Source organism: Caretta caretta, chromosome 6, assembly GCF_965140235.1.
Source record: "Caretta caretta isolate rCarCar2 chromosome 6, rCarCar1.hap1, whole genome shotgun sequence".
NCBI classification, from domain to species: domain Eukaryota; kingdom Metazoa; phylum Chordata; order Testudines; family Cheloniidae; genus Caretta; species Caretta caretta.
This window is the reverse complement of record NC_134211.1, coordinates 14,734,763-14,753,409: the sequence shown is the minus strand read 5'-3', so window position 1 is coordinate 14,753,409 and position 18,647 is coordinate 14,734,763. Positions and strand designations below refer to the sequence as shown.

At 51.2% G+C, this 18,647-nt stretch overlaps 1 protein-coding gene across 13 annotated transcripts in view; it reads left to right on the top strand.

Moving 5' to 3' along the window:
* Window positions 1–18,647, top strand: part of SYT7 (synaptotagmin 7) — a 181,070-nt gene that overhangs the window by 102,683 nt on the left and 59,740 nt on the right. For 10 of the 13 annotated variants that reach the window (XR_007357061.2, XR_007357059.2, XR_007357060.2 and 7 more), the window contains 2 exons: window positions 5,260–5,628; window positions 14,043–14,165. The exons of 2 other annotated variants lie outside the window; for them this stretch is intronic. Coding sequence is in view for 5 of the 11 variants with exons in the window: in XM_048852658.2 (XP_048708615.1) it covers window positions 5,260–5,628; window positions 14,043–14,165 (492 nt within the window). In the remaining 6 variants the exon portion in view is untranslated. The remainder of the gene's footprint in view (window positions 1–5,259; window positions 5,629–14,042; window positions 14,166–18,647) is intronic. One more of the 13 variants, XR_007357058.2, reaches the window with a different exon arrangement.

Below are 18,647 nucleotides of genomic sequence, written 5' to 3'. Positions count from 1 at the left end.
AGGACAAGTTTGGTCAAGATGGGGTGGGCGTGGATGAGAGTATTAGAGGTGTGGATGGAAAAGGAAGGCTGGATCTTAGAGGTGATGTGCAGGAGAACGTGTAGACCCAGCCTAGATGTGAGGACCTACAGAAAGGGCTGAGGCAAAGATGACGCCTAGATTACAGACCTAGGCAACAGGAATGATGGTGGGGTTGTCCATAGCGATTGAGATAGGAGCGTGAGGAGAGGCCTTAGGGAGTGGGGTTTGGTGGCTGGGAATTAATTAATTTGATGTCCAAAAAGCAGGGCCCCGTCTCCATGTCACTATTGCTAGCTGACTGGTTCCCCCAGCTGGCAGAGCTGCATCCTCTGCGGTGGGGCAGCACCCCCTGAGCAGCCCTGTGGATGTGCTTGAGTCAGTTAATCTTGGGGATCCTGCCTGCTACATGGGCTTTCTATGGGTCTGGAAGGGAGATCGCCTGCCCAATGCTCAGTCTCTTGGAATCAAGGCTCTGCTGGGGATCAGTGCTAGAAGTGGGGGGAGACTTACAGGTACCAGGCAGGCCAGGGGTTATGCCTACATTTCTGCAAGTATCTGCGGGTAGGGGAAGTGAGCAAGGTAAGAGGCTGCTCAGCTGGCTTTCTACCCCTTCCATGCTTAGTACCAAGCCGGGGGGCTCTGGTAACTTACTAGTGGATTGCTCCAATGGGTGAACACTCCAATATGGAGTCATTGGTTTGTGTAGTGAAACAGCTAATGGATTGCCCCACTCTTGGGCCATCCCATTCCTACCCTTGGGGGCAGGACCATTCTTAGCCCCACCCCCATGGAGGGGGCTAACGGCAGTAGTGACTTCTTGGAGTCCATTCTATGTCCAGATTTGGCCTAACTTTTGCAATAAACTAAATTTTTGAGCCCCAAAATTTTGCTCCCTTAGTCTGATGTCAGAGGGGGACTTGGGGAAAATTTTGAAGTTTATCAGCGTTAGAAAAAAACAGTTTCTTTAGGACACTCGTAACTCAGTTTGGCTTAAAGGTCTTGGACCAGATTCTCAGCTGCTGTAAATTGGCATAACTCTGTTCATTTACATGGAGCTACACTGATTTACACCAGATTGAGGATCTGGCCCTAAATTTCTAATCTCTGTTGGTTAAATTGCCCGAGATCCAGGAAGGTACAGACTCCAATGGTGCAGTATTTAACTCAGATACTATGCTGTGCTGTAATTCACTGAATAACATGTATAATTCTACACCCTAACTAGAAATACAGCAAAGTAGTCTCTCGGAAGAACATATATAGATGTATGGCATGTTTTCACATATCATTGTGTTGAAATACATTCATTTAAAAAACACTAAGGAAATTCCCAGACAAAATGCTTTGTTAAGATGCCAGTAAGGTTTTAATAACATATTCAAATACGTCATTTAAAATTTTGTTAGAGTCTTATTGTTATAAAGAATAATTTGAAAGCCAGGAAACTGTAAGTTAATATTCAATTTACAAAAAAAGAAAAAAAAGAAAGAAACTGGAAATTCAGAGTTAAGGTTCCATAAATAACCTTAACTCTGTACCTGAACAACCTTCTGTATCCCCAAGACATCTTTCCAATGGCCCTTTCCATACATTTCCTATATGAGCTACATGCCCCTACTATAGAGACCCCTTTCTGATTTATGATATGCAAATTGCATTATCGCTGCATTGAAACAACATACCCAGCTACAATCCCTCCTCAAATCCATGCTCCTGGACTGTGTCAGGCAGAGCACCTGCCTTCTACCCATCTGATACAGAGTAAAGATCTCTCCTTCCCACCCACAAATGCCCACTGGAGCAAGACAGGACAACACTCACATCACACTTTCTATATATGGTCCCCAGACACATTACCTGTTCCAGAGAGGACTAGCTCAGGTGTTCAGATACCATGGGGGTGGGAGTAGTGATGGATGGGTGGATAGATGGAAGGATGGATATATGCATCTGAGGTGGGAATGATGTATGAGTGTGCATAAGGGTGGATAGATAGATAGATAGATAGATAGATTAGATAGATAGGGTGTAGCTAGCTAGCTAGCTAGCTTGATAGATAGATTAGATTAGATAGCAGGGTATAGCTAGCTAACTAGATAGATAGATTAGATTAGATAGCAGGGTGTACCTAGCTAACTAGATAGATAGATTAGATTAGATAGCAGGGTATAGCTAGCTAACTAGATAGATAGATTAGATTAGATAGCAGGGTGTAGCTAGCTAACTAGATAGATAGATTAGATTAGATAGCAGGGTGTAGCTAGCTAACTAGATAGATAGATAGATTTGACAAACTTTTGAAAATGACTTGAAGCACTTGGCACAGACACCAGTCTATGACATGTGGTTAGTGCATTTAAGAGTGGGAAATGAGGCAGAGTTAGGGTGTTTGAGAAAATTTAGCTCTGAATTTCTAGACTGTAATGCCTTTGCATTGTCATGAATTTCCCTTTGGCTTTGTCTTTACTGCTTTTTTAAATACGATGTCCCTGTTTTAAGAAGGTTTCTAGCAGAGGGAATTGATCTGCCTTACAGACCTGGTTGTATCTTAATGAAGTTCCTTTTGCTGGGGAGAAACACAGCCACTCCTGTAGCTGACACCTGCCCTTGTGATGGGGCTCTCCATTGCATTGTGTGTCTGGAGGAGGTCGACCTTCACTCGCTTGTGCCATAGGAATAGCTGTATCCAGGGGGCGGGAGTAGGTACTAGCAGACGCTAGAGTGCCAGGTGTGCTTGATGCCAGGTTCGTACAGTTCCCTCTGCATCAGAAGCGGCTACCATGTGTCAGTTACTGCTGATAGAAATTTATATATTCCACTGGCTCAGGGCCCAGAGCAGCCAATTTTAGTTTCCTGTGACTGAGAGGTTGTAAATTGGACTAATTTAGGATTTGATAGAAAACTGAAATGAGGTCACCGAGCATGGAAGCGAAGGCAGCGGCTGGGAAAGGCCCATCTCTGCGTCATACCAGGCAGCACAGGGGCCACGCTTGGGGACTCATCACCCAGATGGCATTGCTCCTTCCGAATCACGTTTGCCAAGGAACCCAAAAATATATGCCAAGCCAGAGGCAATGCCAGTTGGGTGACACACCTCTCCAGGGCACCTGGGTCTTTGAGGCGGGCTTTCTGCTTATTCAGGACTTCACTTTTTCTCTTTCCCTTTACTCTTTCTTGATCTCTCTCTTTCTCAATCTTTCTTTTTTCTCTCCCTCTCTCCTTTCTGCTCTCTGCGTGATGCACAAAGGCGCAGCTTCACCATTGTGTTTCAGCCATAATTACAGCCCAAACCCACATGGAAAGTAGACAAAGTTTTCCTGCTGCTGCCACGGTGGAAGCGATTCCCCCAGGGCCCGGCTGGTATGTGCCACGGAGGTGGCATCTGCCGCCACTGTGGCTGGGCTGTTCTTCCTTTGTACCCTTGGGAACCATGCAGGGTCTTAGGTTTGAAATGACCATCAGGGTGGATGGTGAATACCCTGGCCTCAGCCCAGCCGGCTGCTACAGGGACGTCTCAGCCGAAGGCATGACCTCATGGCAGCAGCAGAGCTGGGGGACAAAGAGGTTAGTTGGGTCCTGGCCACATGCTCCTCTGTTCAACCACAGGGTTAGCTACCTGCTTCATTGGCTGTCCAGCCGAGCGTCTAACTGGGTGCTCTGTATGCGTGCACAGCCATGTGCTCTGCCCTGTGCCCAGCCTTGTGCTCCAGGTGCATGCTCTCATGTGACAGCTGTACGCTCAGCGACGGGCTTTGTCAAATATCCAGGAACTGTGTGCTCAGCTGAAGGCTCCGACACGTCTTCAGCCAGGTGCGCCATTGCATTCCCAGTTGGAGCGCTAGCCACATGTTCCATTGTGTGCCCAGCTGTGTGCTCAGTTTTGTCTGCTCAGTTTTGTCTGGCTGTGCTCTACCATGTAGCTGGCTGTGTGTTTATCTGGGTGCTCTGCCATGTAGCTGGCCGTGTGTTTAATCTGGGTCTTCTGCTGTGTTTATCTGGGTGCTCTACCAGGAATCTGGCTGTGTTTATCTGAGTGCTCTACCATGTGCCTGGCTGCATGTTTAGCCGTGTGATCACCCATGGGTCTGGCTTCATGGTTAGTTAGTGTACATTGCATTGTCTTTCCACGTTCTCTGTCCTGGGTCAGCCCATGCGCTCCGTTTCTCATGCCCAGATGAGCCCCTGTCCCCACGTGGGCAGCTGGCTGTATTTTTCAGCCACCAGCCCTTTCCACCAGGGTTCAAACATTGCAAAGGCCAGATTGTGACCTGGCCGTTGTCCCTTTGGAGTCAGTGATGCAGCCCTGATTTACCCCGGCTGAGCATCTGACCCTTAAATGCAGAGCCATCCTGAAAGCTAAAAAACACAGATGCAAGAGACTAGCAGGCATCTTCCCCTTCTCTGCAGGGCAAAGGAAAGCTTGAGTCCAGGGGCTTTCACCTCATGGCTGGGCTTTGGGCTGTCTCCCGATTGGCACTGTGCCATAACCAGCATGTGGGGGCCGAGGAAGGGGCAGCCAGTCAGGAGAGAGAATACTGGGAAGTCATTGCCGCACGCATGCGCCAGGCCTGAGGTTGCCACTGTGCCCCAGGGAATGTGCACGGTACACTTGAAGGGCTTCTGTGGTTCTTGACCTCAGAATGTGGGTGGCTGGGAATGAGCCTTTTTCACGCCAGCTTGTCCTGAACTTCGCTGAGGAGCCTGGTCCTGGGACTTTGGAGAGCCCCCACCTCACAGTCCCTTTCAGGGACTAAGTGGCTGCCCAGTTGTAGCCAATGGGGAGAGGGGTGTTTCTCATGTGACAGGAAGCAACGCGGACACTGGGGGGTTCGCCTTCACGCAGCAGCCTAATTAGCTCAGAAAGGAGGTCGGCCAGCGTGCTGAGAAGGCGCAGGCTTCCTGCGAGCCGAGTGGGAAAGGAACGGGGACAGCAGTATCCCAAGCATCGGCTCATGGGCACGGACACGCCAAGCCCTCAAGGATCGGACAGAGTCTGGGCGACATGGCGTGGGGTGGACGGGAAGGCGAGATGGCCATGGGGCAGAGAGCTTGTGCCTCTGGGAAGGCAGAGACAGGGCCGAGACCTAGAGGGACAGCTTGCTGGTTCCGAAGGCCCCTGGCAGAGAGCGCACCACGCTGGGGCATCTTCTCTCTAACTCTCTTCTTTTGCTTCCTCCAATTTTGCCCCTTCACCTTCTTCTCCTTTCTTTCCTCTCCTTTGCCCTCCCCCTCCCTAAGTTTCGAGGACTCCACCATGTCCACAGCCACTACCCTTGAGTATATCCCCACCTCAGCAGGAGACCCGAAATGCCAGCGCCCACGCACACTGATGCGCCAGCAGAGCCTCCAGCAGCCGCTGAGCCAGCACCAGAAAAGCAACCACAGCCAGCCCACCACCAGCCAGAGCCTGGGGCACCTACAGTCTCACACCAGCTCCTCTTCCAGTGGCAGCAACCCCCGGGGCTACCGGAGCGGCCAGTCGCGGCAAGGAGTCTCGGCTGGCTCCAAGCACCGGACAGCTGGCGGCCGGAGCCGCTCCAACCCTGGGAGCTGGGACCACGTGGTGGGGCAGATTCGCAACCGAGGCTTGGATGTGAAGTCCTTCCTGTAAGTTCTCTCTCTTTTCTTCCCTCTCTCGTTTGTTTCACCTGCTCCTTCTTTGCCAGCCAGTGGCAGGAGCCCAATGCCATGCCAGCCACTGAATTGTCCTCTCTCGTGGGCAGCACCGCCAGCTCTTTCACTGCTCTGATCCTTATTTGCAAGTGGCAGAGGCATCCGTTACCCTGCGTAGATCTCTGTCCCCAATCCATGAGACACTGAGGAAGAGGGGGGCTCTCTCTCCTTCCTCTCCCTCCAAGTGTGTCTGGGGAAAGGTTCTCTCCCTCCCTCCCTCTCTGCTCCCATCAAATCTGGTCGCTTCCATTTAATGCCGTGGCTTTGCCCCACATATCCAGTAACATCTCAGACTAAAGCATCCTGTGAATTTGGCAGCCACAGCTGGAGAGGAACTCTTGGGGCCCAGCCCTCCTGGCTTAGGGAACCAGTAAGTCCCATCCACTTCCTTCTCCTGAAGCAGGAGAACAGGCCCGTTGAGTGTGTCTTAGCAGAGCTCCTCACTCCACAGCTGCCTCACTGTCTATAGAATGGGCTGAACCAAAATCCCGGATCAGACCCGGGAGAAAATGCCTGTGCGGTCCTGGATCCGTCCCTAGGTGCAGCTGCAGACAGCACACAGTCTTGCCTTTGGGAGAGGAGGGAGCCTGTCAGCTCAGGGACAGGAATTCTCTTCCTGCCATGGGGTGACTCTCTTGTACCAGTGGGAAACTGACATTCCCACCGCGAAGGAGGCAATTGCCTGTGCTTATCCTTGGGAGTGTCAGCCCGCAGATCCTCCACGGCCGTGATCCCTAAATGCAGTTGTGTGAGAGCAGCTAGAGGCGTTCGATCTCTCATCAGTTGTAAATGCATCTCCTATCAGTGATGGCTTTTACATTCCCAATGCCATGAACTAAGCTGAGTCCTTTGCTGTCATTATATCCCTGCTTATGACAATCGCACTTATCTTCTGGGCACGTGCCCCTCCCCTGCCAATACTTTCCCAAGGCACCCTGCTCTTTCGTTCACTCTTTACCCAGTGGGGCCCATATACAATGGGAACCACGTTGTAACTCCCACAGAATGTATTACATGTAGGGCCAGATCCTCAGCTGGCATAAACTGATGTAACGCCATTGAAGTGAATGGGCCAGATCCCCAGTTAGTGTAAGTCATGACTCAGTGATGGGTGGGAAGGATGGTCTGGTGGTTAAAACTCTGGACTGGGCTTCAGAAGACCTGGGCTCAACTCGGGTTCAGCTACAGGCTCCCTGCATGAGCACGGGCTGCTCACTTACTCTGCCCTGTGCCTCAGTTCCCCATCCGTGAAATGGGATGAAGCTTCCTGACCTCAGAGCAGTGTTCTGAGACTAAAACCCAGTAGTGAGTGGCGGTGTTCAGATGCCAGGTAACTACTTAGATGGGTAAGGAACCACTCTGACTGATGCCAGTTGAGGCTCTGACTCACGACAGGGAATCCATCCTGCCTAATCAAGGGCATGGAGTGTCAGGTGTAATTCACCCATGTAAAGCTCTTTCAGATCCTTGGATGGAAGATGCAAACTCACTACACCGGTGATGGTGATCAGCATCCTTGGGGTTAATTTGCTATTAATTCAGCCAATTTTGTGGCTGTTCACACCCAGCTCAGCACCAAGGCCCTTTTACCTCCTGGCCTTAGCCTTAAAGATTTTCATAGCAGGCTCCATTTGCCAGCTTCCTGATTTATAGATGAATCTCATTAGCCCTCCAGAGGATTATAGACCTCTCTGTTTGCACAGCTTCATTTGCTTATTCCAGCCTTAATTGGTTGAAAAAAGTACCCACAGAAAGAGAACGAGCTGAGCAGTTCTATTGCTTTTGCCCTTCGAGGAGTCACTGCCATTTAGTTCCATTACTTCCAAAAAACCATTAACTTTGTTTTTCATCTTGCTTACCATCAAACTCCCGCTCCTCAGCATTTTAATGCACATGCATTTATTAACCTCTGGAGGCCCACAGGAGGCTACACTAACGAGGCTGCATCATCCATGCAAAGCATCCTGGGATCTCAAGTGGGTGAAAACGCTCGCTCTTCTAGAGAGGGAGCTGAGCCTTTAAATAGCAAGGCAGGCATGCCAGTGCCCCCCCATCCCCCACACACACACGCATAAGCAGGAGGCTGGAGTTGAGTGGGTTATTCTGTAGATATGCAGAGCACAGAAATATCTGCCTAGTATTGCTTTTCCTTGCAAGCAGTTGCTGTGGTTGACATGGGGATGCGCTGCCCATGAGGGAAGCTGGTTGGTGTGATCAGGAATGGGAGAGGATGGAAGCTTGGGTAAATCGCTAGAAAGATGTGATCCAGGCTAGGAGAGCCCCAGCTTTACACCTTCAGGAAGGGGCGATCTCCAACTGCTTCCCAATGGGACCCAGCACTTCTAGCCCTCGAAGGGCCCAGAATAACAGACTTTAAATCTGTGGCATGTTCAGGTACATGAGTGCTAGTTTGGCTTCTTTCATGGCTCTCTCTGAGCCCTAAACAGTCAGGCTCATGACAGCTAAAGTACTTGGCTTTGCAGGCGGAGGAATACAAAATATAGTCCCAATAAAACAGTTTAAAAATCTCTAAAGCTTTCCTAAAACGTCCAGTATCTGTAGGAGACACAACAGCACGGTGTGCTGGGAAGGCTCTGCTGGAACTTGGTTGGGATGATGTGCGTGTCGCACCATGTGCAATGCAGCCGTCCCAGACTCACTGATAACATTTACATTCCACACCAGGCTAGCCTGCATTCCCTGTCTCTAGATGCAGAGATGAGTGTATGGTCAAGGTCTCTCTCTTTCTCTCTCACTCCATTTTGATCTGGGGAATCCTCACTCTCTCTCAGGGGTGCTGGAACAATTTGTGTAGAGGGGATGCTGAGAGCCATTGAACCAAACTGTAAACCCTGTGTATGATGGAAACCATGTCAAGTCAGGGGGTCTGGCAGCAGCCTTAGTTCCAGCACCTATGCATTCTCTCTCTGCTTCTTTTCTCTCTCATGTATGTCTGGAGCCAATTTCTCTCTCTCTCTAGTCCTTTCTCCTGTCAATTGCCGTGCATTTCTGAGATACAAATCACGCAGTAGAAGAAGCCCATTCAGACCTTCCCTAGCTTCTCCCCCTCTGTCTGAGCTCTGTCTCATCCCCTGCAACCATTCATAGCCCTACCCACTCAGTTTGGCCCCATGTGACCTCTCCTTCCCCCTCCCACCGTCTGGCCTTTGTCTCACCCCGTGACCTTTCTCAGTTCTTTCCTCCATTTGAGCTGCCTCCCATTCACCTAAGGAAACCTTTCTAGTTCAGTTAAGAAACAAAACACAGCAATGGCACTCAGGGAGTGTCACTCAGACAACAGGACCAGGGCCCAGGGGTATTTTTTGCCACTGTTTTCTGCACTCGGTGTCTCCTAATCCTCCCATAACAGACAATCATCTTTGCAGGGCCCTGCTCCACAGCTGCTGCCATGCTGTTGGCTGGTCCTGACTTCCGAGAAGCGCTTTGCCTAGGAAAGGAGTCAGATGGCACTAGGCCTCTGCCAATGCAAACCCACCCATGCTTCTGATGGCAGCAGCTGCAACAGGATCAGACCCCATTCATTCTGTCTAGTCCTCATTGCTTTGGCTGGTGCAGGCTCCCTGGCAGCTCAGCGTGCCACCCTTTGCATAGCTGGATAGACTTTAAGCCCATTCTAATCATCTAATCTGATCTCCTGCATAGCACAGGGCGGAGAACCTCACCTAGTGATTCCGGCATCCCAGCCCATAACCTGTGGTACAGCTAGAGCACAATCTAGCAATGTGGGGCTCCGTCCTGCCAGGTGCTGAACACCCTCAGTGCCTAATGACTTTGAGAGGGGAATTGAGGCCACCTGGTGAATCCCCTCAACCCCTTGTAGGACTGGGGCCGTAAGGTAACAGCAGTGATCCCTGGGCCATGGTCCCTCCCTCGTTTGGACATTCCACTTCCCCCAGAGTTTCAAAATGTCCCCTTTAAAGAGTTCCGCCCAGCTGGATCCCAGCAGATAGTGTCAGACTGAACCTGGGGGACAGCAGGCCGTTGGAGAGGGAAATGTTCTAAATGGAGATGGAGGAGTATCTGGGCTCCTTTTAGTCCAAACGAGGTGACACTGCCCTGGGGACCAAATGGACATTGTCCCAGCCTTGGGGAGGTTCCTGCATAGACCCTCTCTTCTACCTATTGCAGCAAGGAAGGGTGTACTCCCAGGACATTAATAATAATAACTCCATACACTTAGCATCTTCCAACCCACATTGTCAAAGTGCTCTACAGAAACCAGGCCTCCACTGATCAGATGGAAGACCCTTGGCATCGGTCAGTGAGGGAGCACAGGCTAGGGGTTAAAAGGAGGCAGGCGGACTGGGTTCTAACCCCAGCTCTGCTACTGACTCACACTGAGTATGGAACAAGAGGTGGCAGTTCCAGCTCGAGGAGACCTGTCCTTGCTAGCTCTGATCGAGCTAGTGCACTAAAAATGGACGTGTAGTGGTGGGAGGAGCTAGCTGCCCCAAGTACGAGTCCATGCAAGATGCTAGGCACACACGTGGCTGGCTAGTCCCTGCTACCGCGGCTACCCTCTATTTTTAGCACGCTAAGGCTAGTGGGGGTAGGTCTCCACGAGCCGGCATTTACGCCTCCAACTCCAGTGTAGACGTACCCAGTGTGACCTTGGGCACATGGCTGTGCTGTTCCATGCCTCAACGACCCGCTCTGTGAAGCAGGATGAAAACGCCTTTCTGTCCCGCTTTGCTGCTGGGAGGATTAAGGGCCGGGGTTGTCAAAGGAAGCGAAGGGAATTGAGCGACCAGCTTTCGGATCTTTGGGTTTTCTGAAAAGCCCAGCCTTATTCAAGCAGGCCAGTGTCATCCAAAGTGGGTGCCTAAAACTAGGCGCCAAAGCAGCCTGATTTTCAGAGGTACCGGTTCCTCTTGAAAACTGGTGGGATTTACAGGTGGTCGGCACGTCTGAAAATCAGGCTGCTTAGTGAGGGGACTAAAGGTGGATTCAGGTGTGTAGGGCCCCTAATTTGGGTCATTGTACCTGAATGAGATCATACTGCCAGCCACAGTGTGAGACAGAAATGTATGATGAGCCCCCTTTTGAGTGGGAAACTGAGGTGCCCAGAAGCTGAGGCCCAGATCCCCAGAGGTGTTTAGGTGCTTAACTCTCATGGGTTGCAGTGGGGATCTAGGCCTTAGCCACTTGCCCAAGGCCACCCTGGGACTTCAGATGGCCGGACTCCTACTCTATGCCTTAACCACAGCACAATGCTCCCTCGCCGATGAATAGCAAACCGTCTCTCGTGATCTGTAATACAGATGCATTTAGAATTGCGAGGAGAAAGAGGTGGCTGTTTCTACCTTGGCTCCTTCCCGAGTGTCGTGCTGTTTGTCCTGCTCTCTCCTGCTCCCATGCCCGGCCTTTCCTGCCTCGCACAATGATCATCTGATCTCAGACACAAGCCGTGCAGCGGCTTCAAATCCAATTACACAGCGCCCCTGCCCAGAGCGCCCCAGTACCTTTTGAAGCCAGCCGAGAGCGGTAAGTTCAGGGATGCGAAAGTGTCCGCAAGACTCTCTCGTCAGCCGTAATAAGTAGTGGCACGTGCGTGTCGGAGCGGCTGCATCACACTTCAGCATCAAAGGCACAGCTCTTGAACCCGGGTCATGACGCTATTTGTTGTCTCCACAACACATAGAATCATAGAATCATAGAATATCAGGGTTGGAAGGGACCCCAGAAGGTCATCTAGTCCAAACCCCTGCTCGAAGCAGGACCAATTCCCAGTTAAATCATCCCAGCCAGGGCTTTGTCAAGCCTGACCTTAAAAACCTCTAAGGAAGGAGATTCTACCACCTCCCTAGGTAACGCATTCCAGTGTTTCACCACCCTCTTAGTGAAAAAGTTTTTCCTAATATCCAATCTAAACCTCCCCCACTGCAGCTTGAGACCATTACTCCTCGTTCTGTCATCTGCTACCATTGAGAACAGTCTAGAGCCATCCTCTTTGGAACCCCCTTTCAGGTAGTTGAAAGCAGCTATCAAATCCCCCCTCATTCTTCTCTTCTGCAGGCTAAACAATCCCAGCTCCCTCAGCCTCTCCTCATAACTCATGTGTTCCAGCCCCCTAATCATTTTTGTTGCCCTTCGCTGGACTCTCTCCAATTTATCCACATCCTTCTTGAAGTGTGGGGCCCAAAACTGGACACAGTACTCCAGATGAGGCCTCACCAATGTCGAATAGAGGGGAACGATCACGTCCCTCGATCTGCTCGCTATGCCCCTACTTATACATCCCAAAATGCCATTGGCCTTCTTGGCAACAAGGGCACACTGCTGACTCATATCCAGCTTCTCGTCCACTGTCACCCCTAGGTCCTTTTCCGCAGAACTGCTGCCTAGCCATTCGGTCCCTAGTCTGAGCCCGGGGCCCGCAGAACCGCTGCCTGGCGATCAAGGTCAGAAAGACCTGCTCGCTCAGAATTGAAAAACCTTTGCGCTTCTACCAGGAGTGAGGTTTAATTTGGAGCTGACACTCTTTCCGAAGGTCCATGCTTCTGAGCAACCGGCTGTACTCTGCGGAGAACATTTCTATTCACTTAGCTCGGACTTCTTGAGCTGGGGAAACAACAGATCAATCCAGCCCTGGGAAATGCCTTCGACCACAGTAGAGCTAAAGCAGGGATGGCTTGGGCCCAATGTATGGCCCTTTCCCCTCACAGAAAACCTGCTCTTTAACACCTGCTCCCCAGAGGTTCCCCCATTTGGTACCAACTCTCCTTCAATTCTAGCTCCTACTACTCACTACCTCCCATGGCAATCTGCATACGACTAAGACCCTCCAGTATCCCCACCCTCTCACCCAACCTACCCATGCTACCAGGCCAATTTCTGTCCCAAGCATCCAGATCAGCTTGCATCGTAGTTAATTCTCCATACCTACCCTGATTCCACAGCAGCCTCCTATAATCATTCTCAAGTACCAGCTCCCCAATAGCTGCCTTATTCCAACTCCATCCATCTCCAGCACCAGCTCGCCCAGGGGCAGTAAAGCCAGCCTGCCTTCAGTAATCAACATTTCTGTGACCTTGTCTGCTAGAACCAACATCCCTGTACCCAACCACCCTGCATACCACTGTCCCCAATGGCAGCTCCCCAATGCAGAGCTGTCGTCAGGACCCATTCCTCACTACCATCTCTCCAGTACACACCTGCCTCAAATAGATTAGGTTAGATTAGATTAGATTACATTAGAGCTAGATAAGGGTAATTTCAAATACAGACAATGGGAATTTTCCCAAACTCTTCATTAAATAAATCTTCTCCTTTGGGCTGAGAAGTGAGAGAGAGAAATATCCCAGGACAGGGTAATTTTACAGAAAGCTGTCACCTGAAACGAATGTGCCTCACAAACCATATGACCATAGGCTTTACCATTCGGGATCAGACCATTGGGCTGTCTAGCGTGGTATCCTCCCTCTGCTGTGGCCAATATGTGATACTTCGGAAGAAGGTCCAAATCCAGGTGAAACTCCTCCTGAAGTCAATGGGAGATTTTCTGGAGTTGGCCAGGATGCATTTTGGCAAGTTGTGCAGTGGTTGCCAGTTCAACAGTAAAATACCAACTCACCTTCATCCACACACTAGCTGAGCTTTGGTCGTCAACAAGCCCCAGCTATCAAACCACCAAGGATTGCTCTCCACCGCATACCATTACTCCTCTCTTTCAGAACCAGGACACCTCCCATATCCATAGCAATCCTAGTTTAATGCCCATCCTTCCCATGTTACCCAGTCGCTCTTGCCTTCCACACCAACCTTCAGCCCCTATTCACCTGCCTTCACTTTCATCTTGTCTTCTCTGCTAACCTTCATTCCCTGCACAGTCACAACTCCCGGAAGAGAGGCCATCACCAATGGGAGGGGAACTGCCCCCAAGGCAGCCTGTCTGTTAAGATGCAGTCCACACTAGAAAGAGGTCTGAGACGCCCTGCATTAGATTGACAATCTTTTCTGGAGCTGATTCTCAAGTGTCCACTGGTGATGGATTCCCCACGAATAACGCAAGTGCCTCTTTCCTACTGAAAAGTGGCACCATGGCTGGTTGACTTTAGCCCTGGTCTCCATGGCCAGAAAGAAGTGCCAAGTGCATTTGCCACCTTACGGAGATTCTCTGTCCAACAATCTACTCTGTTATCTCCAACTGGGGAGCCTGTGGCTCTGTACTGCGGGTATCTATCCCAACCTTGAGTAGCCTCACACTCCGTCTCTAAGGTGCTGTTTTCCTCTGGGTTTTGTTTCTCATGCTTTGTTCTCCTCTCTCTTTCTCTTTCCTTTCTGCTTCCTGCTCTCCTCCTTTCCACGGCCGGCTCCCTCCTGTGCAGGGAAGGCCGGATGGTGGTGTTATCCCTGGTTCTGGGACTTTCGGAGCAGGACGACTTTGCCAATATACCTGATCTGCAAACCGCTGGGAACCAGCAGGCGCAGAACTCTCAGGGGGACAAGAGGTATGAGTAAGGGAGAGGGTGCTTCAGCAGGAGGAGAAGAGAGGGCACTGCCGAGGGTTGGAGGAGGCTGGTGGCAGCTCCCACTGCCAGGGAGAGCGGAAGGTTGGCGCAGCAGGAGGGGGGGAATGCCAAGTAGCCTGGGTGTTGGGCACAGTGCTGTTTCAAAGCCATGTGGCAGGCTCCCTCCTCTTTCCCTAGCACCTAGTCCTGGTGTTCGCGTCCCTGTTAGGGGGAGAGCTGGGGCTTGGGAATCACACCTTCCTCAGGCAGGAATGAATTGTCCTTGTCCTCCTTCCTCCCTTCCCTTCTGCCACCTCCCCTGCCCCATTCACCTCCATGTCTCATCCCCTTCCCTCTCTTCTGACAGGTGTCAGGGAGCAGGGTGGTGGCCACACCGATTCCCGCCTTTGAGCAGCCTCACCCTGCTTAGCTAAGGGCGATAGGAAGCAAAGACATGAAGAGAGGGGAGTTGAAAAGATCCAGGGGAGAGAGGGGAACAAGACCGATAGAATGGAGAGGGACAAGAGTGAGGACCTCAGGGAAATTTGTGGTCCACTGGGCTCATTAGTCAAGGCCATGGCAAGTCCCCCAGTCTCAGTTCCTTGGTGCATTATCAGGCAGTATTTGTTGTGGTCACTCAAGAAGAGCCATGTGCTTCAGCAGAGAGCTGGAGAATGACCTCCTGCCAGGAAGCTCCTGGTTTCATTCAATCCCCTGTACACCACATCCCGGAGAACCAAGACCTTCATGATTGGAATCCCAGCCCCATAAGTTAAGGAGAACTTTGCCATTGACTTCAGTGGGGCCAACATTCCACCCCGTGCATTTAACTTAACTCTGCAGTGTTGGCTGGCATAGGGCAGGGGGAGACAGTGAACTGCAGGGAGGGGAAAGAAGAGTCAGTGGAGAGGGACTCTACTACTCTCATGCTATTCTACGGAGAGACCCGACACAGTCACTGGTATTTGCACATTAAACCCAGGGAGGTAACAGCCGCCCGGTTGTTTGTTGCCAAATACAACTCCTGTGGTGGCACATGCCCCTGGGCTACTGTGCTGGCTGCTGAGCTGTGATCTGAGAAATACCTTTGTTTCCCAGGATCCCAGGGTTTCTTTCCGGCTACAGGGATGGCAGGATATTTTCTAGCATCTTTGGGGCTAAGGTTTCTCTTCCTCTCGCTGGCAGGCAGTTGCTTTCACCGCTCCTACTGCCACTCCCTGGCTTCCAGCAGCCTCTCCTCTCCTGGGCCCCCAGCTGGTTCCCGGGCAGTATGGAGACCGCTGGGGGGCCAGGACTGCAATGGGACAAAATGGAGGGCAGATTGGAGGCAGCCATCCCAGGCTCCCCCACAGACTCCAGGCTCCCACTTCCCCATCACCCCTTTCCTCAGGCTGTTCCAAGCCCTGTCCAATCCCCAGTAAGGCTCCAGGCTCTCTCCCCACAACCTCTCTCACTCCAGCCTCCTCCAGGTGAGCCCTGATTCCCTCCTGGTTCCCCTCCCCCAAGGCCCAGCTTCTGAAGTGGTGGGGCACTGCCCCATCTCCCCTCACTCCTGGGGAGGAGATTCCCCCCAATCAGTGCAAGAAACATCCCATGTGGGCAGATGTGCAAGCACCTTGGCAGCCATGAGTCAATGGTGGGGTGACTGGGTGTTTCAGGGCAGTGAGCTCCAGGGGGCTGAGTCTCTTTTTACTCTTAACCAGTGTAGCCCCCTGGACTGTTCCAGAGTCACCCCAGAGTCACCCCAGGGAAGGATGGGAAGCAGACCCTAGCCTTGGTCTGTGGGGAACTTTCATACCAGAGCTCTGTTTACACTGTCATCAGGGACTGATTACCGCTTGTGTAGACATAATCGCACTAACTCTGATCTAGCTAGCTCGGTATACATAGCAGTGAAGCTGCAGCAGCATGGACTGCAGCACTGGCTAGCCGTCTGCGCACATACCCACACTGGCTGGCCTTCAGGTGGCCAGCCCATGCTGCCGCAGCTTCACTGCTATTGGTAGCCCAGCTGGCTAGATCACAGCTAGCTCCGCTGTGTCTACGTGTGCTGCAGCTTAGATATACCCTGTGAGTTTTATGGATCATGCCTGTACTTCAGGGGCATCTGCACAGCCCTGCCTGAACTCCGCGAGTCCTGCCCTGGGACGCACAGGGCTCAGCAGTGAGTCTGGGGGTGGTGTCATGCTTTTTGGGCTGTTCCAAAGTCCTGGTCAGGAAAATGGGGAGAGACACTCTGCAGAATATATACCCTGATCTTTCCATTGCCAAAGCCACATGGCCAGCAAATCTGCCAGTGTCCTTTGGCCTTTCTGCTGTTGCCCAGCAGGGGCTGCTTCCCCTGCTAGCTGCCTGCTGTCCTCGCAGAGGCGAGGGTCGTGGGGGAGTGATGTGACAGCCACAAGCCCCCGTCTCTTGTGTGGTTTTGTGCCATCTCATTCCCCTGCTGGGATCAGGAGGGGAGGGGGCCTGGCTGACTGGAGGCAGAGGCCTCGAGCAGCTCCAAGTGCATGTTAAATTCCATCTCTAGCTGCGAGGAGGTGTGAAGAAAGAAGAAGCTGGTTCTACATGATCAGTGTGTTAATTAGCTGGCACCGTTCTCACCCGCACGCTATTTATACCTCGCTGTGGTTATATTTCAGTACATATTTTAGCACTTCCATTTTGATCATCTCATTGCACAGTCTGTCCCTATCTGATGCTGTAAGTGGGGGTGGGCTGAGCATGTTCAGCCGAGATCGCCTCAGCCCAGAGTGAGCATCCCCTGCTGGCACAGGTCCATTCTGTGCACACTGACCTAGGAGCTGATCTCCCACTGGGCACACAGCGTGCTCCAATCTGGAGAGAGCGCCCCCATTCTGTACCTTCCACCTTGGTCCTAGGAGAATCGCCCACCCTCCATGCTCCCCCTCCACGCCCTCCTAACCCCAGTCTCCTGTTCTCCCCATAACCCATCAGCCTGACATGGATCCTGGGCAAGATAATGGAGCAGCAGATACAGGACTAGAGTAATAAAGAATTAAAGGAGGGTAATATAATTAATGCCAGTCAACATAGGTTGATGGAAAATATAGCCTGATATCTTGATATCTTTATTTTAATGAGATTACAAGTTGGGTTGATAAAGGTAATAGTGTTGATGTAGTAGACTTAGAGTTCTGTAAGGCATTTGATTGGGTACCATATAACAGTTAGATTAAAAAACTGGAATGATATGAAATTAACATGGCACATATTCAGTGGATTAAAAGCTGGCTCACTAATAGGTCTCAAAATGTAACTGTTAATAACAAGCAAACAATATGCATTTTACTATGTAATGTAAATGTGTACAGCTAGGAAAAAAGGACATAGGCCACCCTTACAGGTTGTGGGATTCTATCCTGGGAAGCAGTGACTGTGAAAAAGATTTTGGGTCATGGTGAATAATCAGCTGAACATGAGCTCCCAGTGCGATGCTGTGCCCAGAAGGGCCCGTGTAATTCTTGGATGCATAAACAGGGGAATCTTGAGCAGAAGCAGAGAAGTTATTTGATCTCTACCTTTGGCACTCGCGTGGCTGCTGCTGGAATGCTGTGTCCAGTTCCGGTGGCCATAATTCAAGCAGGGTATTATCAATTAGAGAGGGTTCAGAGAAGAGCTATGAGAAAGATTAAAAGATTAGAAACTGTACCTTGCTTAACAAAGCGAAGGGTAAGGGGTGATTAGATCACAGTCTGTAAGTACCTATATGGGGAACAAATATTTAATAATGGGCTCTCCAGTCTAGCAGAGAAAAGTAGAACATGATCCAACAGCTGGAAGTTGAAGCTAGACAAATTGAGACTGGAACTAAGGCGTACATTTTTAAGAGTGAGGGTAATTAACCATTGGCATAATTTACCCAGGGTCATGGTGGATTCTCCAGCACTGACAATTTTTAAAGCAAGATGGGCTGTTTTTCTAAAAGCTCTAGGAATGGTTTGGGGGCAGTTCTAGGATCACACTGGCCTCTTCTGGCCTTGGAATTGATGACAATGATAGGCTCTATGTTCTCCCCACTTCCTTCCAGCCCCCAGCTCCTGCTCCCCCCACCCCTCACCTCTCTCCCTGTTCCCCCCATCCTTATCTCCTTTCCCCCTCACACTCCACCTTCCTCCCTGTTCCTCTACATCCTCCCAACCCCATCTATTGCTCTCCCCACAAGCTCCCCTGCCCCTCCAGTCTCGGTGGGATATAGGGGGATGTAGCTTGTGGGGGCCGGCGTGGTGGGAGGGGTGGGTGCTAAGGGCTCCTGAGGCTTGTGGGTCCACGGAAGACCCTGTCTCTCTTTCTCTCTTTGTTTCCCATTACCCCCCATCCCAGCACGCCTGTTCACAGTGGCCATGTGGTGTATCACATTGTAATGTCTCCTCCTTTCCCTTTTCTCTGCTTCTTCCTTCCAGCCCTGCTGCTGCTGCTGCTGCTCAGCCCTGTCCCCCCTGTCAGCCCTGGTGGCGCCAG